General features: G+C 45.1%; 1 protein-coding gene across 1 annotated transcript; it reads left to right on the forward strand.

Annotated features, from left to right (window-relative positions):
* Positions 1-4: 4 nt before the first annotated feature.
* Positions 5-25,060, forward strand: LOC105026018 (cryptochrome-1). The gene is made up of 15 exons (XM_034295857.1): positions 5-188; positions 1,365-1,532; positions 13,144-13,252; positions 14,553-14,695; positions 15,014-15,198; positions 15,517-15,605; positions 15,818-15,958; positions 16,182-16,493; positions 16,723-16,874; positions 19,740-19,942; positions 20,659-20,760; positions 20,855-20,992; positions 21,184-21,267; positions 21,603-21,724; positions 22,420-25,060. The coding sequence occupies exons 2-15, from the start codon at positions 1,375-1,377 to the stop codon at positions 22,426-22,428; spliced, it is 1,947 nt and encodes a 648-aa protein (XP_034151748.1). The 5' UTR covers positions 5-188; positions 1,365-1,374; the 3' UTR covers positions 22,429-25,060.
* Positions 25,061-25,937: the final 877 nt, after the last annotated feature.

Raw genomic sequence — 25,937 nt, forward strand, 5'->3', positions numbered from 1 at the left:
TTCATTCTCGGGAAGAAGGGAGCAGAGCATGCGCAGGAAGTTCCACGTTATACAACCCGACTGTATTCACTCACTGGGAAGCATCTTTACCTACTTAACGTTTGTGCTTTTAAATACCAAAATAGGTGACAGAAATGCTTTTTTCTTTGGGACTGACATAAACACCAACCCCGGTGATTGTTTCAAAGGTAAGGAGATATGTTATATGCTCATTCTGTGTCTGGAATTACTCGCGATATATTGATGAGCTCTACAGTTACATAAGTATCGTTGGGATGACCCAGTTTTTGCTTTACAATTCACGTAGAGTAGGGTTGAAATATAGGGGAAGATGCTTTTTCTTTCAGTGTTATTTACATTCTTGTGGTTGTACCTGCGTGTGGAAGGGCTTTAAAGCCCGGATCCGTAATTTTAACAGTAACAAAGCTGCGTCTTCACCTGTGTTTTGGTAAAAAAGCGCATCCTTTGATTCGGTCACTAACACCGATGCAACTTCTTGATGAGGTATTTCTAGGCCAGATACAAAACGTCGTATGGACTCAAACTGTTTCATAATGTGAGATTTAATTATTGAATATTTGTGATTGTTTGTGTATAGTCCAGTGTCAGCTGAGAGAATAGTATTTATAGGGATTTGCAAAGTTATATTATGTTGTTTGAATATAAAGTATTTCGTATTTGATATTAGCCTGCTGTAATATAATTTTGGTGGTAGTAGTCATGGTGACAGGATTAATGACAGTTAGGACCCTGGTGATGATGACGTGATCGTAATGATTTAAGGGGCCGTATGTAAGATTTTTAAGATACTACTAGCATGAATACAAGCATAAATCATCAGAAGACATTTGCAGTTATGGTTTTAAGCTCATGTTTCAAATAGTTTTTCTATTAAATTGTTGCGAGGGCTTGAGCTATTCCCCATTGAAACTTTCTTGCCAGTCCGTCTATCAGTTTGCATTGATTTGTAGTCCCCTAATACTCCTGGACACCCACAGTACTATCCTTCCCATCCTAAACCACCCTGGACTAGATAATATTTGGTCTCGTTCATTAAGGGAAGACCACGAGGAGATAAGTGATGTTATTGTTTACATTCAGTTTTGTATATGTTAGAGGCAGGATTCTAAAAAGTGGCCATTTCAATAAAAAGCAGTGGAGGGGTCACTGTGTTTATTTATTGGGGTGCCGTGGGTCTTGGGCCCAAGCTGCCTGTACCCCAGACCTTGAAATGTGCAGTTTTTTTCCTATAAATGTTAGTTAGGGTTTAGTTACTGGATGAGTGTGTGGTCAACTATGGATGATGTGGTTAGTAACTTTTTGTCTTTTTGTCATCCCCGTGGCCGGTTTACGCTGGCCCTCAGCCCTTGCACCATGGCCCCGAACTCCATTCACTGGTTCAGGAAGGGCCTGCGTCTCCATGACAACCCAGCTCTGCTGGAGGCGGTGAAGGGGGCGGGGACTGTTCGCTGTGTCTACTTCCTGGACCCGTGGTTTGCGGGGTCGTCCAACCTTGGTGTCAACAGGTGGAGGTGAGTGTACAGAGGAATAATGTGTGTGTGGGCTTCATCAGGTGGCCTCAAATGCTTTCGTTCAGTGAGTGAGCTTGTTCAAATTATATTACCACAACAAGAGCACTTTTATTTATTTTTTTGTGGTTGCCAAGAAGCTCTGGAACTGCTTTAGTGGTTTTGTTTCTCTCAGTACTGTCGATGTTGTCAAGGGAGAAGGTGAGGATGGATGGTGTTGGTGTTTGCAGCATCCAGTCACAGACTGTGTCTTGTAGTTGAGTGCCTCAGAATCCTGATGACCGGTCATTTATTGAGCACGGCGATGACATGCTATTAACTCCTAAATGACTGCTTTCTTGGAGGAAATCGTGTTTAGCTTTTTTTGGACTGTGTTTTTTTTCTGATTTAATTTCTCTACTGAATGGTCTATACAATAGAATAGTGAACTGTTATCGTTTTGTTTTAACAGCATACTGGACGGTTGACTGTCTGAATTGGTCCATTTTTAATAAACTGCTTAACACCTTGAGTTGTGTTGAAGTACTTTAGAGAAGGTGGTCGGTAGAAATAACAAAAGGCATGTGTGTGATCCGTTCCATTTTGAAATGACTCTCCAAATTGGTTGAATTGAAATGGACTTTGCCTGCCAGCCCTGATTTAAGTATAGCGGGGGATGATGGGATGCTGGTGCTGTGACAAGTGCAGGACTTACTGTCCACAGCCCAGCTAGCACCCTATTCTGTTTATAGTGCACTACCTTTGATTAGAGCCTACTAGCCCTTGGTCAGAAATAGTGCACCGAAGGCTCAGGTCAGAGGTGTAGGGCATTGGGGCCAGCTGGGGACGCAGCGCTCTCTCACCTGACCCCAGCGGCACGGTACTGTGATCCTGTTCAGAACAGACAGCATTAGCCTTTAAAGAATGGCCAAGGACTTAGACAAGGACTGCCTGGTTACTTTTAAGACTGGACATGTCTTGACCAGTATGACCATGTGAGGTAATGTGAGGTCTGGGCTTACAAGTGTGCTCTTCACTGATGGAAGGACCATTAGCCCTATTCTCACATGTTCCTATTATTGGGGGGGTAGTTGTCACTCTGCTTATGTCTTAGACACATATGCATATGTACTGTATATATATTATAGGGCTGCACGATTTGGGTGACAAATATTGCCATTTCGGTTATGATTTGCGATTTTCAAACATGGGTGTAAGCAGCATGTAATCTCACAGGGTGTAAATAATCTCACTTAGAATAAGGATCACAGCCTACATAATGTGCTATTAAAGTTAAACTTCAGTGTTTTCTATTTTACACCAATTTGAAGGTGCAGCCATGTTGAACGATTCGTTTAACTGCTCATTTAATGCAGTGGTGTTGGCAGCTTGTTACAAACCCTGTGGCTCTAGCAGTCCAGGGTGGATGGTACAGAGACCCGTAAAATAAAACCTATGCGAATTAGTGTAGTGTAAAGGCACAGTGAGAACAAACAACAGACAACCATAGCTACTGTCAAAAATAAAACGTTTATTATAAACACAATGTTAAGGGGGTAGGGAAAAGGGGCTGAGCTGGACCCACGAAATGAAAGAATATAGTCCAAACACCCTTAAACTGAACCTGCCTGCCTCAAGAACCACTTAGCTGACAACTAACCAATACAAAAATACAGTGGGTGGTCCGCTCAGTTCTAACTAGTGTTTTTAGACAAAGTTTTCCTACAGGTTTGTATGCCCAAGGGCGACTTGCTAAAAAAAAAACTATTCACAGGGAGAAACAAAAACACAGGTTGAACAAGGACTAAACAGCAAACAATTAACTAGACAACACCAAACAAAACACCACAGCAATACATACATCTCACTTTGTCCTGTTTCATGTGAGTATGTGCTAACCTAAGTGATGTATGAATGAACAAAGTGTCTGTCTATTTAAAAGGGTGTGTATCTCAAGAGTGTCCATGTGGGAGAAAGCAAAAGTCTCTCTGGGAGAACCAACTCACTGGGTTTTTAAACCAGGGGATGTGTGATGTGATTGGGTAATGGAAAAAGGAACAGGTGGTGCAATTAGGAGGGGTGTCCACTGATTGGTCCACCTCAGCAGTCAGGCGATGCACTCATGACTGCCAGGTGGGAAACACCAACAAGCACAATCAGGAACATAAGGGACACCTGGGGAAACGGCAGGAGGGGAAAAATACAAACGCACATACAGGGTACCTGCATGCTTAACACAGCGTTTGCTATGTTTGTGCCGTTGTTACAGCTGGTTTGGCAAAACTCAAACCTTGAGGTCTATTTTCTCCCATATTAAGCATGTTTGTAAGCACCCACACTGAAAACATCTTGTTGCCACTCGCTTGCTTGAAGCAGAAACTGAAATAAAATTTTTTTTTAAAGAATTTCAACAAAATTAGTCCAGGTATTTGGGTAATCTAGAAAAATACCTACAGCAGCCACAAGAAAAACGATGTCGGATGTACGATGCGTGCTCGTTGTCTCGCGTGAAGCGTATCTCATTCACCTTTTTGTTGGAGCTGAAAATCGCCTAAGTTGGCGACTTGGATATTGCACACGTCAGTATCGCAATTTCGATTATATTTTGGTTAATCGTGCATGTCCTAATATATTACAGTATAGATTGAGTTTTTTCAAATTGCTGCTCTCTGGAAGTTAGAATTGTGATGTGTTGTCCTCTGTTGTGGATGTGTAATGTTGTGGGTCTGTTTTCTTCCAAAGGCCTGGGGGGGGCGGTTTTATTGGTTACATGCTTCAGGCGCTGGTTCACATCTTGGGTCTTGTGATTATTCTTCAGCCTGTAGGAAGTCCCACTCATTTCCCAATATAAAGTTTGCAATTGATCGGTTGCCAATAGTGATGAGGTTTTGGGTCTTGAAGTACTCTTGTAAACTCTTTGGGTGCCTTTTAACATCTTCTGACAGTGACGGCAGAAAATCGATCTAACACAGTGGTGACATGAGACTACTGTACATCCAAGAGGATTAAAGGGTGGCCTGACAAACTAGAGCTGAATGAGGTAAAGATGCAGCGAGAGAGATCAAGACAACAACAAAAAATCAATAACAGAATAAAACTGAGAGTGTAAAAGAAAAGAGGATGGAAAAACAGACACAGTCAGATGGCCTGTCTCAGTACCAAGCTGACGTATCCCATTACTGGCCTGCTAACCCACATTCCTTCAAACTGGAAATTGGTAGGTTCAGTTTTCTCTCTCAAAATGATTCTGGACGTAACACAGTTTCATAAAAGGTGGTAGCAGCTCCGGTCGCCGTTACGAGCCGTCCTTCTCTCACCCACCTCCGCGGCTCTGGCTCGGCTGCTGAGGTAATGATGAGTGGGTGCCTCCCATCTCAGAGGAACCCCTTCATGTTACTAAGGATGACGGCCCAGCCAGTGAAGGCATGTGGGGATGACGGCCCAGCCAGTGAAGGCACGTGGGGATGACGGCCCAGCCAGTGAAGGCACGTGGGGATGACGGCCCAGCCAGTGAAGGCACGTGGGGATGACGGCCCAGCCAGTGAAGGCACGTGGGGATGGCGGCCCAGCCAGTGAAGGCACGCGGGGATGACGGCCCAGCCAGTGAAGGCACGTGGGGATGGCGGCCCAGCCAGTGAAATACATGACTGTATTTTTTGGACAGCCAACATTTTCTTCTAGCGAGACATGCAGTTAGGTTGTTGGCATGGAGGTGATATCTAATAGCACTTCTGAAGACTTGTTGATTTCAAGATTCAACAAAATTCTGCTATACCTGAACTGTAATCCCTGGAGATGTATGTGGCTATTTCTTCATTGTAGCTATTTTATTATTTCTTTCTCTTTGTGTTTTCTGCCCATCTCCTTGTTGATAGACGACTGAGGGAGGTCCGCATGTGTGCCACATCATATTTATAAACCAGTCCAACAGGAGGTAATGGATGACAGGATTTCATAGTGTCTCAAAATAACAGTAAAGAAAATTATATAAATGGGAAGATACTTCTAAAAGTTTCAAAATTATTGTGACACGTTTTCGAAAGGCAGTTTATTTCTAAAGTTTAACTTCAGTTGTAAGTAAGGTTTCTCTCATTTTCAATGTAAGATCAGGCCAGGTGGCATAACTTTTAAAGACAATTACAAACATTGAACAGAGTCTCCATGTTATTTTACAGTTGAACAAATAACATAGCACCCAACTCTTAATACGGTTCCTTTAATTCAAAGGGAAAACACTAGGTTACAATCTATCTTCTATTTCAATGTGGATATTTTACAGTTATTTTACCAGGTCCAGCTACAGGACTAGAACAGAGCGTGTGTGAACCCAGCGTGACCAAACAAACACTGTCCAGCTACAGGACTAGAACAGAGCGCGTGTGAACCCAGCGTGACCAATCTAACACTGTCCAGCTACAGGACTAGAACAGAGCGCGTGTGAACCCAGCGTGACCAATCTAACACTGTCCAGCTACAGGACTAGAACAGAGCGGGTGTGAACCCAGCGTGACCAATCTAACACTGTCCAGCTACAGGACTAGAACAGAGCGCGTGTGAACCCAGCGTGACCAATCTAACACTGTCCAGCTACAGGACTAGAACAGAGCGTGTGTGAACCCAGCGTGACCAATCTAACACTGTCCAGCTACAGGACTAGAACAGAGCGTGTGTGAACCCAGCGTGACCAATCTAACACTGTCCAGCTACAGGACTAGAACAGAGCGTGTGTGAACCCAGCGTGACCAATCTAACACTGTCCAGCTACAGGACTAGAACAGAGCGCGTGTGAACCCAGCGTGACCAATCTAACACTGTCCAGCTACAGGACTAGAACAGAGCGTGTGTGAACCCAGCGTGACCAATCTAACACTGTCCAGCTACAGGACTAGAACAGAGCGGGTGTGAACCCAGCGTGACCAATCTAACACTGTCCAGCTACAGGACTAGAACAGAGCGCGTGTGAACCCAGCGTGACCAATCTAACACTGTCCAGCTACAGGACTAGAACAGAGCATGTGTGAACCCAGCGTGACCAATCTAACACTGTCCAGCTACAGGACTAGAACAGAGCGTGTGTGAACCCAGCGTGACCAATCTAACACTGTCCAGCTACAGGACTAGAACAGAGCGTGTGTGAACCCAGCGTGACCAATCTAACACTGTCCAGCTACAGGACTAGAACAGAGCGCGTGTGAACCCAGCGTGACCAATCTAACACTGTCCAGCTACAGGACTAGAACAGAGCGTGTGTGAACCCAGCGTGACCAATCTAACACTGTCCAGCTACAGGACTAGAACAGAGCGCGTGTGAACCCAGCGTGACCAATCTAACACTGTCCAGCTTCAGGACTAGAACAGAACGCGTGTGAACCCAGCGTGACCAATCTAACACTGTCCAGCTACAGGACTAGAACAGAGCGTGTGTGAACCCAGCGTGACCAATCTAACACTGTCCAGCTACAGGACTAGAACAGAGCGCGTGTGAACCCAGCGTGACCAGATGTGGCTGTTAAGGCCACTGGAAGCCGAAACAGGAGGCCCAGGACACTTATGTGTAGTCAGTGTTGTTTGGTACTTTGGATACGGGAATGGAAATGTGAGCTTACAACTATAGAGGGTTTTAGGACTGTATACTGTAAACTGATTGACCCTGAGTCACACACACACACACACACACACACCCTTATCAGCCAGTCAAACAGTCGGCCAGCCAGCCAGTCGGCCAGTCAGCCATGTTGTTATAAGGGATGATCCTGGCCATGAGGGCATGGAGACATGCAAGGAACTTTGGACAGCAGCCATTTATTTAGAACCCTAGAACACTATGTCCCCTAAGTAGAATCCTCTGTGTGTGTGTGTGTGTGTGTGTGTGTTAAGCAGGACAGGAATGAGGTTACTGGGCTACGGAGCAATGCGCTGCGCCTGCGCTGTCAGATGTAGGTCAATGTCCTTACATAAGGCTGTGTGATGACAGAGCTGGAGGCCTGGAAACACAGCAGGACATGAGGCCCCGCCCCCCTACTCCTTCCACTGACACTCTCTCACACACACACACACACACACACACACAGGTTCACTTACGTGCGCACACTAACTATCACTCTCTATTTCACACAGACACACACATTCATTCACAGATTCACACTCTCTGTCTCTCGTGCTTTCTTTGTGTCACTCTGTAATTCACTCTCTCTCATCCACACACACAGATGTGGGTTGTCATGCCAGTTAGTATTCCAGCTCTGACATCTTTGTTTTCTGTATGAACGTACTGAGCATAGCACAGCGTGAGCAGCTCAATGCTATGCTGCTTTGTTATCAAACAACCTTGACTGAACGATTGTCCAGTAGGGGTCAGAAGACCTCGGTACAACCAAGACACAGTCCAGAGAAAGGCTCTGTTAATGGGCTAGGACAACAGGCCAACCAGGAGCTTATGTGGGAAGTTCTGTCTCATACTGTTTTTCACAAGCAGAACACCAGTTGGGAACTAGTGAATCTATTGGGCTTGTGCCGTTGCCTGTCTGGTGCCACAAAATCAATGCTGGGGTTAAATACCTGGCCCCAAATACCTATGACTGCAGCGCAATAACACTTTACATTCAATCCATGTGATTACAACAGATCCTGGACTCATTCAGCTAGCATAACCCAGAGCAGGCTGGGTTGTTTGGTGGGTTAAAGATAGCTAGAGACATACAGAGATTTGACAGCTTTAGGAGAGACCGCTTTTAGAATGGATGCCATGTTGCCACGTTAATTCAGATTTGCGTTTTGTTTAATTTAGTAACATAGCATTAGTAACATAGTTTTTAAATAAAGAACATTTTAGTTGAAAATACATTTCCTGGTTTAGAACGCGTGTCTCCTGTTACAAGCAGAGCTCATCTTATACACAGGGATGATTTAAAAAGCCTTCCACAGGATGTGAGATGGTTTATTTCCAGATCAGAAGATGCTCTTTTACTCCGGCTTGTGTCCCAACCTGCACCCTATTCCCTTCTTATTGCACTACATTAACCACAACACATAGGGCTTCTGGCCGGGCGTAGTTCACTCTGTAGGGACTAGGGTGTCATTAGGTCGACAGCGGGTTCAATCGGTGGCCGACAGTGACAGCTGACCTGCTCCGTACAGGCGAATTCACCTGAACCCTGTTTGAGTTACATGAAGATTGAAGGTCAAGTCTGATGCACAATGTCTCCTCAGTCTGTCTGTCCAGTCGGTCAGAAAATATCTGGGAGTGGGTTTGTAATAACCGTGCTCCAGTTCCAGGTGACTGTGTAATAATGTGTGGCATAAGTGCTTCGCGCCCATTGCGCTCCTCTAAGGGAGGGCCAGGGAGACAGGATGTCTCCTTTAAACGGCTCCTTCAGCTGTGACTCAGAGTTTTGGAAAGTAAGGAAATAGGGTCGGTTCCGCGACGACGAGCTCTTAGTGGAAAATTGATTAATTTTGTGTCTGGAAGAGCGCGTACATTAATGATGTCATTTAGGCACCGGCTGCCTCTTCGGGCATTGTTTGTGTCTGAACCCTGGCCAATGGGATTGTGACGAGTTGCTATATACAGCCTTAATGTTGTCAAAGGCATTAACTATAGGGGATTGTTATATACGTAAACTGAGTTCATTTAGTTTCTACTGCTTTTATGACCTTTTTCTCCACACTACATTCAATTGTTTAATTAAATGTTTCTGTTTTAAGATGTTTCTCTGTATTTAAATAATATAATGTGAGTTTCCTCCCCTCCAAGAGAGCATGTATCGTTTGACTTCCAGGGTTTAAGCAGCGTCTTTACTATAATTGCAGAGAAGATAATCTCGCATCCGTCTGGGTATCTCATTTCACCCCCATATGTCACGACCTGAAATAGGCAGATAGATGGATTGTTTTATTCTGACATGCAGAGCACCAACTTTCTAATTCCTACCATTGCTGATGGATTTTATTTCACTCCTAGAAAGCAGTGGTTATTGAGTATTTGCGTTCTGCACATCAGGCATGACTGCCATTGTGCTGTTGCCTAACAATGCTGTTTCCAAAAAGGTTGGGATGCTGTGTAAAATGCATTTAATTGAAAATAGTAAAAATACGTTATAGATGTTGAAACTGAGATATTTTATTGTTTATGGAAAAATACATGCCTATTGTGAATTTGACGCCTGACACACAAAAACGTTGGGACAGGTGCATGTTTACCACTGTGTTGCATCACCTCTTCTTTTTACTATACTCTGCAAGTGTTTGGGGAACGGAGGAGACCAACTGCTGTGGTTTTGAAAGTGAAATGTTTTCCCATTCTTGCTTGATATAGGATTTCAGCTGCTCAACAGTTCGGGGTCTCCTTTGTCGTATTTTTAGTTTCATAACGCGCCAAATGTTTTTATTGGGTGACAGGTCTGGACTGCAGGCAGGCCAGTTTAGCACCCTCTTTTACTATGGAGCCATGCTGTTGTAATACATGCAGAATGTGGTTTGATATTGTCTTGCTGAAATAAGCAAGGCATTTCCTGAAAAATATGTTATCTGGATGGCAGCATATGTTGCTCCAAAACCTGTGTTGTTCAGCATTAAGGTGACTTCACAGATGTGCAAGTCACCCATGCCATGTGCACTAATGCACCCCCATACCATCATGGCTGCTGGCTTTTGAACTGTGTGCTGACAAGAAGCCGGATGGTCCCTCTCCTCTTTAGTCAGGAGGATGCATGACAGCTTTCCACTTCACCTTAGTCCATCTTAAATGAGCTTGGGCCCATAGGAGGTGGCAGCGTTTCTGGATCTTGTTTATATATGGTTTCTTTGCATGATAGAGTTTTAACTTGCATTTGTGGATGCAGCGATGTACTGTGTTCATAGGCAATGGTTTGTGGAAGTGTTCCTGAGCCCATGCAGTGATTTCCACTAGAGTATCGTGTCTGTTTTTAAATTGTTGCACTATTTGCCCATGCTGTCTTTTGCAGAGCTTCCTCTCTGAAATGATGTTTTAATACCCAATCTTGTAACTGACCTGTTGCCGATTGACCATATTAGTTGTGCGATATTCCACCAGGTTTAGTTTTTTTTGCATTATTCAACTTTTCCAGTCTTTTGTTGCCTCTGCCCCAACTTTTTTGAAACATGTTACTGGTATTAAATTATATATTTCAAGAAAATAAAATGTCATGTCTTTGTTCTATCTTCTATTGAATATTGTGTTTAAATGATTTTAACATCATTGGATTATGTTTTTATTAACATTCTACGCAGAATCACAACTTTGATGGTGTTGTAAGAATGATGTCCCTTGTTGTATATATTTTGTACATTATTTTATAATGGATTAATTGTAGATTTTTGAAAATTTTAATTTCATTGGTTATATTCCAGCACTCCCTCCATCCAATATGGGTTCTTTTAAGGTTCTGATTCCAGCAGGTTATTTATCGGTTCACATCATGCAATATTAAAGACAGACAGAAATTGTGAAACGTCAACCAAACATCAAATAATCTCAATGGCTTGATTGTGTACATTTAAACACCCAAGACTTCATAACATCAGAATAATTTAAACCGCTTTAAAGTTCCAATGCAATGTTACCACATTTTTATTAAATATGACCTGTAATAACTTTTTCAGTGGATTAGTTTCCCCCCAAACATAGTAAATACATTATCTCACAAAAGTGAGTACACCCCTCACATCAGCAAATATTTGATTATATATTTTCATGTGACAACACTGAAGAAATGACACTTTGCTACAATGAAAAGTAGTGTGTGTACATCTTGTATAACAGTGTACATTTTCTGTCCCCTCAAAATAACTCAATACACAGCCATTAATGTCTAAACCGCTGGCAACAAAAGTGAGTACACCCCTAAGTGAAAATGTCCAAGTTGGGCCCAGTTAGGTCTCAGGTGTGTTACATTGTGTGTTTTTTTTGTGAGATACTGTAGGTGTTCAGCTTTTTCATGATGAAAAGGTTTGGGCCAGGCTACAATTGAATGTTGTGGGTTCATACCAATGTTAGTATAAGTACACCAGCTCATCATTCTCTAAACCACTGATTCGCCAGATCATTATTCTCTAGACCAATGATTTGCCAGCTCATCCTTCTCTAGACCAACAATTGTCGAGATCATCCTTCTGAAGGCCAGCTGAATTTTGTGACATTTATTTGGTTATATTAAACAGAATATTATCTTTTAGAATATCATTTTGTTTAAAGGTCACCTGACATGAAATTTTCATTTTGTGAGGTTTTTTATCATTAATATGAGTTCACCTAGCCTATATATGGTCCCAAATTTTCAAAAAATTCCATTCGGTGTAAATTGAGCATTTTCTATCTTTCTCTGACTTGGAGAAAACGGAGAATCAAACAGGCTGATCTGGACCCATCTCTTTGTGACGTCGCAAGGAGAAATTGTTAACTCCCATGGTAACTCCCCTTTTTCTGCTTTGCCCGCCCAGAGAAATAATTTAAATAGAGCCAGGTGTGAGGCACACATGTGTGTGAGCGCGACTTCAATTTGTCTATGCGACGAGGAGGGGCATCATGGCTTTTGAGCGAAGGAAACACAATAATTGCTCAGTAATAGGATGTAGAGATGAGCAACGAAGCCTTTTTTTACTTCCTTCGTACATGCCACAGAAGAACCAGTGGAATGATTTCATTTTCTCTGGAAAAGCACCGACACAGCTTCCCAAAGTTTTGCATGTCTGTGGCAAACATTTCACCGACGACTATGTACATAATGTTACACAACAAAATGATTTACTCCTGCGCGCACATCAATATATAGGCTTTATATATCTTGTGTAACGTGACTTCATGATATGAAGGGAGAATTTTTACATTTAAAAAAACCCTCTTCTCTAAACTAGAAGATTTACTGATATAGATGCTAACACAGCTTTAAAATCATCACAAATCAGAGAAACATGAAAAGGCAAAAGCAGATTAGCTTTAGCTTTAACTTACATGATAATCAGACATCCTAACAAAGTATCATATAGACATAATATTTTTAACTAACCATTCGGAAACATCCTTCTGGAGGCGCTGAGTTGCAACTTCTTCATCCGTTGCTTCTCCATCTGGATCGGATTCTGGGTCAAACTGAAATGCTTCAATGTGTCTTCGTGCCATTGCAATATGATCCAGACATACCGGTAAACATGCACGTTACCTTTGCCGCAAGATAGTAAAGGCCACGCCCACCCACCACCATGCCCCGCTCACCCACCACCTTGCCCCGCCTTTTTCATCCTCATTAAAATTTAAAGTCACAGACACCAATACGGGCCGTTTGAAGGAAGCTCATTCTGTGACTGTATTGTAGTGGCTATAATTCTGCAGCAAGGCTGAATTTTTGAAAAAAGATTTCAGATACAGTACTAGGGACCACTATGGCCTATATTAAAGCCTACAAAAAGTAGCATGTCATGGGACCTTTAATTTAAATTGCACTAGGTGACAAAGAAAATAATTTTCCGTGGCAGAATTTCCTGTGTAACAAGACTTACCCAATCTCTTAGATGTGGTCCAAGTGCACAGGAAAGTTCTTCACAGGGTATCACATTGGACAGAAATGGAAAACACTTGACTATTCATGATAATTTCAAGGTTCAACTCTCCCCACTGCAGGTTTCTCCTTCAGTGCCTGGAAGACTTGGACGCCAACCTCCGCAAGCTCAACTCCCGCCTTTTTGTGGTTCGCGGGCAGCCTGCCAACGTCTTCCCGCGACTCTTCAAGGTCAGTAAGATTTGATAGATTCTTGTAAATGTTTCACATTTTCTAGAAATTTCTGTTGGGAGATTCCATTAATAAGGAGGGAATTATTTGGAATTCCTGAATCCTCCAGCCAAACATCATGGCAATTCATGAAATGACTCAGTAGTATGTATGGCCCCCACGTGCCTGTATGCTCTCCCGACAATGTCTGGGCATGCTCCTGATGAGCGGATGGTGTCCTGGGGGATCTCCTCCCAGACCTGGATCAGGGCATCAGCAAGCTCCTGGACAGTTTGTGGTGCCTTTCTGTCCCGGTACCTAACAGCAGTCAGGGTACCGTTGGTATGCATGTGGAGGTCTATGCAACCCTCCAAGGATATGCCTCCCCAGACCATCACTGACCCACCGCCAAACCGGTCACGCTGGATGATGTTGCAGGCAGCATAAAGTTCACCACGGTGTCTCCAGAATCTTTCACGTCTGTCACATGCTCAGTGTGAACCTGCTCTCATCTGTGAAGAGAGTGGGTGCCCATGGCAGACCTACCAATTCTGGTATTCTCTGGTGAATGCCAATCAAGCTGCATGGTGCTGGGCTGTGAGCACAGGTCCCACTAGAGGACGTCAGGGCCTCATGCCACCATCATGGAGTCTGTTTCTGACTGTTTGGTCAGAAACATGCACACCAGTAGCCAGTTGGAGGTCATTTTGTAGGGCTCTGGCAGTTCCTCCTGTTCCTTCACACACAAAGGAGTAGAGACAGGTCCTACTGCTGGGTTGATACCAGATACCGGTCCTGCTGCTGTCCAGCTCTCCTGGTGTAACAGCCTGTATCCTGGTATCTCTTTCATGCTCTCGAGACTGTACTGGGAGACACAGCAAACCTTCTTGCTACGGCAGCTGGACTACCTGTGCAACCTGAATGGGCTGCAGGTACAGCCAAATGCTACCAGTAGTGGCAATGACACTTATAAAATGCTAAACTAGAGAAAAATTCCCTTTTTGGGGAACCTGTTCTCATTTTTATTTGAACCAAAACAGGTGACACTGATTCACAATCACGTATGCTTCCTAACTGGACAGATTGATTTCCCTGAAGTTTAATTGACTTGGTGTTATTCTATGATGATTACGTGTTCCCTTAATTTTTTTGAGCAGTTTACTTTCTTGGTAAACATGATTGGCTTACCCATGACCATGGATTAGGCAAAAGCAGTCATGGATCTGGCACCAAGCTAGCCCAAATGGTGCATTTTACTATGTGTTCTCCCCGGAGTCCTTGTAGAAGAATCTACATAACCCTCTGCAATGTGTCCATACAGGAGTGGAAGGTCTCACGTCTGACCTTTGAGTATGACTCCGAGCCTTTTGGGAAAGAACGGGACGCTGCCATCAAGAAGCTGGCTAAGGAGGCTGGCGTGGAGGTCATCGTTAAGACCTCGCACACACTCTACGATCTGGACCAGTACGTTACATCTTTCAAACCTCTTTCATCCAGCGTCATACAACAGATTACAAATACAGTGCATACGAGGTGACATAAAGTAGCAGCATGAAAACAGGAGTAGTTCTAACACAGAACAGAGTGTTAGAACAGAGTGTTAGAACAGAGTGTTAGAACAGAGTGTTAGAACAGAGTGTTAGAACAGAGTGTTGGGAACTCCAGAGCACTCTTCAGGTTTGTTGTTTCTGCCGGAACAGTTCAGGTTTGAGTTTTCTGCTGGAGCAATTCATGTGGAAACCGCAGTCACCTTGTCCAATCTCTCTGTTTTATTTCCCCCAGGGTTATCGAGCTGAATGGAGGTCAGCCCCCCCTGACCTACAAGCGTTTTCAGACCCTGATTAGCCGCATGGACCCTCCAGAGCTGCCCGTTGACACCCTGTCCGGGGGGTTGATGGGACGCTGCGTCACACCTGTCGGAGACGACCATGGGGAGAAATACGGAGTGCCCTCCCTAGAGGAACTAGGTACGTCCAGGGGTCAGAGGTTAAAAATGTGGGAAAGGGCTGCGAGTGACGTTTGGTTACCCAAACGCACACTAGGGGATGTTCTGGACTGAAGGGATGAAATCACCACTTGGGGTGTTGTTATTCAAAAGCAGGCGTTCTAAAACAAAAGGCAGGAAAGGGTTTCCACCTTAAAGAGCATGTTCAGAAATGATGAGCTTTTTTGAATAACTAGTAGGTTCATGTTGACTGCATTTTAGGTTACAGCGGCCCTCAAAAGTATTCACCCCCTTGGACTTCGGCTTCTGTGTGTGCACATTAAAAGGTGTGTGTTTTCAGGATTTGACACGGAGGGCTTACCATCGGCGGTGTGGCCTGGAGGGGAGACCGAGGCCCTGACCAGGATAGAGCGCCACCTAGAGAGGAAGGTGAGAAGTGCTGTCTCTTTGCCGAACAGGGCATACTAAACAGACCTCTTTCTGTCTGTCCCTTCCTCTTTGTCGTCTTTCTTTTAGGCAGTTGGCCTTGCTTTCTCTCCCTCTTCCTTTCTCTATCACAATTCCACATACAGTCTTTTATGAACACACACACATTGCAGGTTTCTTTCACCCGCCCGCCCCTCCCTCTCCCCCGTCCGTAGGCGTGGGTGGCCAACTTCGAGCGGCCCCGGATGAACGCCAACTCCCTGCTGGCCAGCCCCACGGGACTCAGCCCGTACCTCCGCTTCGGCTGCCTCTCCTGTCGCCTCTTCTACTTCAAACTGACCGACCTCTACAGGAAGGTGAACTCCAACTACCAGCAGCCTCTTCTGTCTCAGCAAGCATAGAGATCTGGGAGGGGCATAGAGATCTGGGAGGGGGATAGAATCTCATCATGAAAAACACTGCCACGCTCATGTCAACTTGGCATGCTGTTAAATAAAAAGGAATGCCGAAATTTGTCTCTGGTTGGGCACCACGACTGGAGTTCTTACCTGGCCTTTCTCCCGGGTTTCCTCCCGTTAGGTGAAGAAGAACAGCCACCCCCCGCTCTCCCTGTACGGCCAGCTGCTGTGGAGAGAGTTCTTCTACACGGCCGCCACCACCAACCCTCGCTTCGACAAGATGGAGGGCAACCCCATCTGTGTCCGCATCCCGTGGGACCGAAACCCAGAGGCGCTGGCCAAGTGGGCCGAGGCCAAGACGGGCTTCCCCTGGATCGACGCCATCATGACCCAGCTGAGGCAGGAGGGCTGGATCCACCACCTGGCCCGGCACGCCGTGGCCTGCTTCCTGACCCGGGGGGACCTGTGGATCAGCTGGGAGGAGGGCATGAAGGTAGGGGGGTTCTGGAGGGAGGGCATAATGATGGAAGGGGAGGGGGGAAGGAGGGCATGGAGGTCTTTAATGATCTTTAACAATACTGGTCATGTATTAGAACCCACCAGAATCAGGTGTCCTAAGGACCCACCAGAGTCAGGTGTCCTAAAGACCCACCAGAGCTCTAGGGCCCAAAGGCCCCGTTAGAGGCTGGGCCCCAGTACATGAGCAGTTGTTTGGTCCCCAGGTGTTTGAGGAGCTGCTCCTGGATGCCGACTGGAGTGTGAATGCCGGCAGCTGGATGTGGCTGTCCTGTAGCTCCTTCTTCCAGCAGTTCTTCCACTGCTACTGTCCCGTGGGCTTCGGCAGGCGGACGGACCCCAACGGAGACTTCATCAGGTGGGTCCCAGTCCAGGATACACCACCCCAACACCACACCGACCCAACGCCACATAACATAGGTCACGCACACAGACACGCTCAGTTCTGAGGGGCTGAAATGTGGTTCGGGACAGGAAGAAAGCCAGTAGGGACAACTTGCTAAAAGACGTGGAGACAGACAGGTCCACTGTATAGGAGAGACAGATATATCCACTATATAAGACGGACAGACAGGTCCACTGTATAGGAGAGACAGATATATCCACTATATAAGACAAACAGACAGACAGGTCCGCTGTATAGGAGAGACAGATAGATCCACTATATAAGACAAACAGACAGACAGGTCCTCCATATAGAACATCCAGACCCACTATGTTGGAGAGACAGACAAATCCACTATATAGTGATTCATGTTAGGAACCTCTGGGTTCTTGAGGATTGAAGTTCAGCTATCACTCTCCTCTTTAAGAATTGTAGTTGCCTTTAAGACAAAACCTATTCTAAGCCAAAGCATTCGGTTTACTGTGGCTTGATTGATATTATTTTGCAGTTTAAAAACAGACTGTGTACACACAGCAAAACAAAATTAGATACTTATTTCCAGTGTGGTTGCTTATAAACAAAACAAATGATATATGACAACAGTAAGATCTTTAGTCAGACAGGTGATCAGTTTTGACAGGCAACAAAGGTTAATGGGGAGGACAGGCAGCATCGGTTAAAGGGGAGGACAGGCAGCATAGGTTAAAGGGGAGGACAGGCAGCATAGGTTAAAGGGGAGGACAGGCAGCATCGGTTAAAGGGGAGGACAGGCAGCATCGGTTAAAGGGGAGGACAGGCAGCATCGGTTAAAGGGGAGGACAGGCAGCATCGGTTAAAGGGGAGGACAGGCAGCATCAACTGATGCAGTGCAGAGAGAAAAAGTGCCCTCTAGACAGTTGAGATGTTCATCCGGGCATCTTACCTTCTTCTGAGGTTCCTCCAACTCCATAACCACCTTTCCTCCACCGCCATTCAGGATGGAGAAGGGCAAAACGGGCAACTACCAGGCCGTGATGGAAGTCTTGAGTGGTACCTAGGATTTCCCTCCAAGGTGCTCCTCCTTAAGAGGTGTAAAAGAGTCCTACATCCCTCCATCCAAACTACTAGACCAGGCAGGTGGTCCATGTTGTTCCTGGTTAAAGGGCTATGTCCTCTTATGATGATATATACTGCCCCCCGGTGGTCAGGAAGCAGACTACCTCGTTGCTCTTTCTGCAGTGAGTAGGTTTCCCTGCCCTGGCCCAGGTCTGCTGCCGTCGTCACAACAACCAGCAGCCATGGAAAGGATCTGGGATCGAGCCTGTAACCTCTCGCTCTTTGCACTGTTTGCTTTGGTTTGAGAACAGGGTTTGGGGGCGGGGGAATTGGTGGAGTCACTGTTTGTGCTTGCTAACGTCGTGTTCAAGCAGCCATGTCTGCAGAGTCTGAGTGCAGCGGAGGGCAAGGACCGTACGCAGGCCACAGCAGAACCACACTGTTGCCCTCGCCAACCCGTCGGCCGAGCTGTGGTAAGGTTGGACCAGGTAGGTGGGTGCACAGCCTCTCCTCCTTCAGGATACTCCAAGGACAGGACGTCCACATGAGACACGTGACGTACCTTGACCTCTCTGACCGTGGCCTCTTGACCTCTGACTCAGCTCCCATCACTGATCCTGGGTCCACAATTAGTCGCTCATAACCGGACAGTGGCTGGGCTGTGGGACAGTGGCTGGGCTGTGGGACAGTGGCTGGGCTGTGGGACAGTGGCTGGGCTGTGGGACAGTGGCTGGGCTGTGGGACAGTGGCTGGGCTTTGGGACAGTTGCTGGGCTGTGGGACAGTGGATGAATGTTGACCATTGAACAGATTTGTTAGTAGGCGCTATCCACCGGTTGTCACGATTAATAAATACCTGCTGTGACCCGGTCAGCACCCAGGATCCAAATGGACCGCGGTGTAATCTGTCGAAACCAGCACGGATGTTCTCCAAGCGGAACCGTGGCTCCAGGCAGTGCTTGACCCGGAATGAAAGACCCTGTTCTGTTTTTGGGTGCCGGTTCTGTTCATGTCTGGATGCAAAAGCAGCCTTGTATGTTTATATTCCATAAGGAGCTTAAACAGATGCCAGTGTTTGTTTTCAATGGGCTTCCTACTGGACTCAGTCAATGTCAGCACAAGAATGTACACGATCTTTGAGCAAGGTGACCTTATTACACTCAGCAGACTGAACATGTATAAATTGGGTGTTTAAAACTGAAAACCCCCCATTTGAAAAGTTGATCACAAGGGAAAAAACTCAATTTTCTTTCACCCTCAGAAAAGCACACTGATTCTTGATTGGTAACTCTCCAGATCACATGTGTCAAACAGGTTCCACGGAGGCCAGAGTGTCTGCAGGTTTTTGGTTTTTCCTATAAATGGATTCCCAACCAGGTGAGGGTAGAAACTAACCAACTAGTGACCTAATGAATCGGTCAGGTACAAGGTGAGAGAACCCGCAGACACTCGGCCCTCCACGGAACCCGTTTGACACCTCTAGATCATAATATATATTTCTCCTCTCCTTACCCCTCCACTTCACTGGGGTTGTTTCCCAAAACGCACCCTATTTCCTGAATAGAGGGCACTAAGCTATGAGCTGTTGTTTAAAGAAGTGCACTCTACAGGGAATAGGTTGCCATTTGGGACGCTCTCCCCAGCCCTCTCCTTGGTTCCCCCTTGACAGTCAACCCCAATCTGCCACACCTGATTCGGTTAGTCTCACTCCCCCAGTTGTGCCAGCTGTCCTGCCATACTAACCCGATGTTCCTGTGCCCATGTTGATGGTGAGACTGTGTTTAATGTCTCCCTGTGCTTCCAGGCGGTATTTGCCCATCCTCCGAGGTTTCCCCGCCAAATACATCTATGATCCCTGGAACGCCCCTGAGTCGGTCCAGGCTGCGGCCAAGTGTGTCATCGGCGTCCATTACCCCAAGCCCATGGTGAACCACGCAGAGTCCAGCCGGCTGAACATTGAGAGGATGAAGCAGATCTACCAGCAGCTGTCCAGATACAGAGGCCTGGGTCAGTAAGGAAGCACAGACAGAATGGATACAGAGGCCTGGGTCAGTAGGGAAGCACAGACCTAATGGATACAGAGGCCTGGGTCAGTAAGGAAGCACAGACAGAATGGATACAGAGGCCTGGGTCAGTAGGGAAGCACAGACATAATGGATACAGAGGCCTGGGTCAGTAGGGAAGCACAGACCTAATGGATACAGAGGCCTGGGTCAGTAAGGAAGCACAGACAGAATGGATACAGAGGCCTGGGTCAGTAAGGAAGCACAGACAGAATGGATACAGAGGCCTGGGTCAGTAGGGAAGCACAGACATAATGGATACAGAGGCCTGGGTCAGTAAGGAAGCACAGACATAATGGATACAGAGGCCTGGGTCAGTAAGGAAGCACAGACATAATGGATACAGAGGCCTGGGTCAGTAAGGAAGCACAGACAGAATGGATACAGAGGCCTGGGTCAGTAGGGAAGCACAGACAGAATGGATACAGAGGCCTGGGTCAGTAGGGAAGCACAGACCTAATGGATACAGAGGCCTGGGTCAGTAGGGAAGCACAGACATAATGGATACAGCCATGGGATGGGTTTAGTACCGCAGGCCGAAGGCATGTTTTGCTGAATACACAGAAAGAATTCTTGAGTCACTTTAAGCGACCGCAGGTTCTCCAGTCTCCTCCGGTGACCTCTGTGTGACCTGTGATGTCACGTGTTTGTGCGTTCCAGGCCTGTTGGCGTCAGTGCCCTCCACTAACGGGAACGGTACCGGGGGGATGATGTTCTACTCACCTGGAGAACAGCAGCCTGGACACAACCAACCGACACACGGTGAGCCACCAACCCCACCACCCCCTCACCTTATCGTCCAGCGGTCTTCTGTTGCCTCTGACCCAGCTACGACATGTCTTCTTCCTGCCTCCAGTGTCGGGGGGAGCGGTCACCAGTGGTAGCATCCCGTTGAACTACGACGGTGAGGAGAGACCAGGGCCGAGTGTTCAACAGAAGCAGCTCGAACTGCGACAACATCAGCAGAAGCCACAGCATGTTGCATTTGACAGAGGTGTGTCTTCTCTCCAGTCCCATTGGCATACGATCAGTGTGGGAGAAGTGATGTAGAGTCTCCCCGTCTCTCCTGGATATCTCTGGGCTGTTTCTTCCGTGTCTGGGGTAGTTGACACGCAGGGATCAGTTAATGTGGTCGGTGTCCTGTGTGAATGTGTTTTAATGCTCTCTGTCCGGTGTGACTGGCAGGTTATCACAGTGGGTTGGGCAGTGCTCAGGCGCTCGGCAGCAGTGTCCTCTACCATCATGAGTTTGCTGTTCCCCACAGTCCAGGTATTCACCAACACCACCTCCTCTCCCCCCTTTGCTGGTCATGTGCACAAACAAGAACACACACTGATATCTACACACACTGATATCTGCACACACAACCATGACTCATTGTTAAATGAGCGGATGTCTCATACACACACACACACGCACCCCCATACACACGCACACCCATAAACACATACATGTACACCCACAAACACACACAAACACCCATAAACACATACACGCACACCCAAAAATGCATACACTCACCCACAAACACACACACACACTCACCCAAACAAACACACACACACACACTCTGATGTTTTGCTGTTGTGTTTGTGTTTCCTCAGGGCCTCTACTCCACAGTGGGGGGAGTGTTACAGGGAAGAGGGGTCGTGAGTCGGAACAGGAGGCCGGAGGAGACGACCACCTCCATTTCTCCTCCAACAAAATGCAGAGGCAAAGTGCTGGGGTGAGTCTGGCATCTGGGTTGAGTTTGGGGAGTTAAGCCATGATGTCCTGAAATCTGGAAATAATCATAACTCCTTTAAGTGTAGTAATGTTTTATTGCTGTTGCTGTAAAATTACTTAACCAGGATTTGGGTGGATGTTCGCAACGTTTTCTTCATATGGGAATGAGTGGATGTTCGCAACATTATCTTAATATGGGAATGAGTGGATGTTCGCAACATTATCTTAATATGGGAACTAGTGGAAGTTTACAACATTATCTTAATATGGGGGTGAGTGGAAGTTTACAACATTATCTTAATATGGGAATGAGTGGAAGTTTACAACATTATCTTAATATGGGGATGAGTGGAAGTTTACAACATTATCTTAATATGGGGATGAGTGGAAGTTTACAACATTATCTTAATATGGGAATGAGTGGATGTTCGCAACATTATCTTAATATGGGAATGAGTGGATGTACGCAACATTATCTTAATATGGGAATGAGTGGAAGTTTACAATATTATCTTAATATGGGAATGAGTGGAAGTTTTTACAACATGATCTTAATATGGGAATGAGTGGAAGTTTTTACAACATTATCTTAATATGGGAATGAGTGGAAGTTTTTACAACATTATCTTAATATGGGAATGGCCATAGAGATAATGCTGATGTTTTTTCTTACTCTCCTTTTTCTGTGTTGTACAGAACAGCTAATATCTACCTGAGGAGCCCAAGATAAAACATAGTGTCTTACTGAACTGATCGATTCAACTCAACACCAGGAGACAAACTTGCTGCATTGTCTCACAATCTACTTCTGACCATTTTCTTCACCAGAAGTACCAGAAACTTTTACCAGAAAGTACCAGACATTTTTTTTTCTGAAAGGTACCTGAAAGAAATACCATAACTATTTATCAGAAGTATCAGAAACATTTACTACAACCTACAAAAAAAAACCTCTACCAAAATTTACCAGATAGTATCAGAAACATTTACCAGTAAGTACCAGATTTGTATGTCTTATACATACAGTTGAAAAATAATTTTTTGTTCCTTCTTAATTTCTCCCTACTATAATGAAAGGTGAAAATGTGAAATGGGCTAAGAGTCTCTGTTTGACAGCGTGGTCTGTGACTGGTTTGTGTACTTGGGTGATGCCAATAGTGACTGGTGTGATCTTGGCCCAAAATGATGTCTTTGGATCTCTACAACAACCTTAGACAACAATGTGTATGTAGTAATTAACACCACAGGGTGGCAACTCTCGGATCCCAGCCAACCAGTCAGTTGTTGTTTTAACCGGACTGTTCCAGTTGTTCACAAATAGTATATCAGATGAGATTACACAAAAAAACAGGCAAGACATTACACCAGCCCAGTATCTTAGCTCTTAGTTCATGTCATCTGTGCACCTCACATCCATAGTATTCAGTGAGACGAACACAGAGGATGTCTGCCCTATAAAGGCTCAATGTCCTCGGTCATATATTGTAGATGCCTACTTGTTTCTGATAGCAAAATAATTTTGTATATAAAATATATATTTTTTATATTGTGTGTCTTGATTGTATAGGGATATATGCTTGTACACACGCGATACTATTTGCAGCTGAATTTCTATCACGATCACTGGCCCTTACAAAACACGTAGTCTCTATTACATGGTATATGAATCAACCATATGGTAGTCTGTGAATCAGTCAGTCTGTGAATCAGTCAGTCTGTAAGCATGGAGTTTGCTTGATGGTCATAAAACATCATTGTCTGGACTACTGGATGGTCCCATTCATGTCATTGTCTGGACTACTGGATGGTCCCATTCATGTCAATGTCTGGACTACTGGATGGTCCCATTCATGTCAATGTCTGGACTACTGGATGGTCCCATTCATGTCAATGTCTGGACTATTGGATGGTCCCATTCAGGTTAATGTATGGACTACTGGATGGTCCCATTCAGGTTAATGTCCCTCCCTCACTCAGTGACATCGTCATTGCGTGACATCATTCGTAGTGCACTGTGACCTTTGTTTCCATTCAAGATGGCTCTGTTGACACCTGCAGCCCAATTCTTTCCCACTAATTGGTCTTTTGACCATAGTTTTTTTGACTGAACCTGATCGGAGATATATGGTTGAAATACCCCTAAGTGGACAAAAGATTACATTTGGGCTGTCTGTGTGAACTAAGCAAAATAGTTTAGATCAATATATCATGGGTCACCAGTACAGACCCAGTCACATTTTCACCTGGTAAATTTATTTCAGTCCGGGGATCTCTTTTATTTATTTTCAACTCAAGGAACATAATTTTTTTTTGTAGTTTTATACAGCAAATAGGTAAACATTAAAGATGATATACAGTAATAAGTGATTTGTCAGAGTATGTTTCATTTTTCTATGTTCAATCGAATGCTTGTGAATTGGGTGTTGGTCATTCTGGTAACTCCACATTTCCAAGGATACGAAGATTCACTTGAAGACGTGGAGGAAAAGAGCAAAAACTATGTTTTTCAATAGTTACTGTACTGTTATTTAGCAAATTATACTTCAAGCATTGGTCCATAACCAGAAGACACAGGAGACGAGAATTGCGGTGGGGGGGGCTCTGTCTTACCACATCTTTTTTTATTTTCTATGATTCATATTTAAAACCAAAAACTTTAAAACAAGGAATTTTTGAAAAGTTTAGTCATAAAACTTAAAGGTACAGGATAGCTGTTTGTGAACAAAGACATGAACATTCTGAAAAACATGAATGAAGAGGGAGTATCAACCTCCATTTCAGACATGCATGAACCTCACCTTTAAGACAGTTTGACTGTCCTCGCCTTTAAGAAGCTGTTCTGCACACCTTCTATAAAGGTGTGTCTCTAATGTGAAGTCGAAGACTATTTACTGTCCTAAGACCGTTCAGTAAGCCGAACACAATCAACAACGACTACTCCCACGTCTCTCTTTCTCTCATGCGACCGCACACACACTGAATAGCAAGGAAAGGCGGAGGTTGTGGACAGCTCTCCTTGTAAATTTACTTCTCCCGCTCGTGTTCCTCTTTCTGGAGATGGTGTCTGTATGCACTGTGACTCCATGTGTACAACAACACCTGGTCTTGATTATACCTGTATGTGTACTGTTCCTGTAGAGCAGTTGGTTCGGCCGTGGTTGTTCCTGCTGTCTGTGATGAGATGCTAAGGAGGATGGATTCAAAACGAATACTCTTAATTGTTCTCTTCATGTATGGTAATGTTGTCCGTTTTCAAATTAAACTGTAATTTATAGTTGTTTTTATTCACAATGGAGTGAAAAAGTGAAGTCATTTTTTCTCGCTTTCTTTTTTTTTTGTGTACTGAAAGTAACCAAGCAGACTTGTTGTATGTATAATATGCTCGCGCAGTGTACCTCTGTCTATACCTTAATCTCCCGCCTCTCTCTTTAATTTCTCCTTTTAGTCTGTGAATGTCTTGTGCACAATCAACTTTACGAAAGAAAATAAAAAATATTGAACTGAAAATGTCATTCCTCTCCTCATTATTAGATGCTAGTAATGCACATTTATTTTATTAAATTACCTGTGCTGTTAGGGTCTTCAGAATCCTTCCTCCCCAGGTTGACAACTAGAATGTGATACGAGTGTTATGTAGGCCATCTTCCTGTCGATTGTGTTAGTTTTAACATCAACACGTCGTTTTGCGCTGAAAACTGTAATTGTCGAAATAATGATTTGCTAAAACGTGTCAGTAATTGCATGGAGAGTAAAAGGTTTTTGTTGAAAACGGGCCGATTTCCGAGTGCTACTCAATCAACCATCACTTAATCAACCCACAATGTTAACTCCGTGGCTACGGCCTTGCCATATGTACCAAGTTCTCAGACTACTTTCCGGCGACTTGTCGGCCAAAGGGGCTGGCCACAAATTTGGTGACTTTTCAGGCTGACTTGCCCTGTAGGGTATCTATGGTTTCACACTCTGTTCTGCCGCAATAGTGTGACAAGCTGTGCAACGGAAGTCACAGCCACCGCCCAGAAAACCGGCAAACGATCAGCAACGGAGGGGGTATATGACGGATGCCGGGGGCAATATCGCCATGGTGTGGAACACAGCTGTGACGCAGAAAGGCTGGACACGTCTCCTAGTGACTCGTCAAATGGGCCCGAGTGATTGGGTAGTGAGGAGTGACTGAAAAAAAGTTGTCAACAGTGGGTTTGATAAAGAGGCGT

Source organism: Esox lucius, chromosome 12 (assembly GCF_011004845.1).
Source record: "Esox lucius isolate fEsoLuc1 chromosome 12, fEsoLuc1.pri, whole genome shotgun sequence".
Classification (NCBI taxonomy): domain Eukaryota; kingdom Metazoa; phylum Chordata; class Actinopteri; order Esociformes; family Esocidae; genus Esox; species Esox lucius.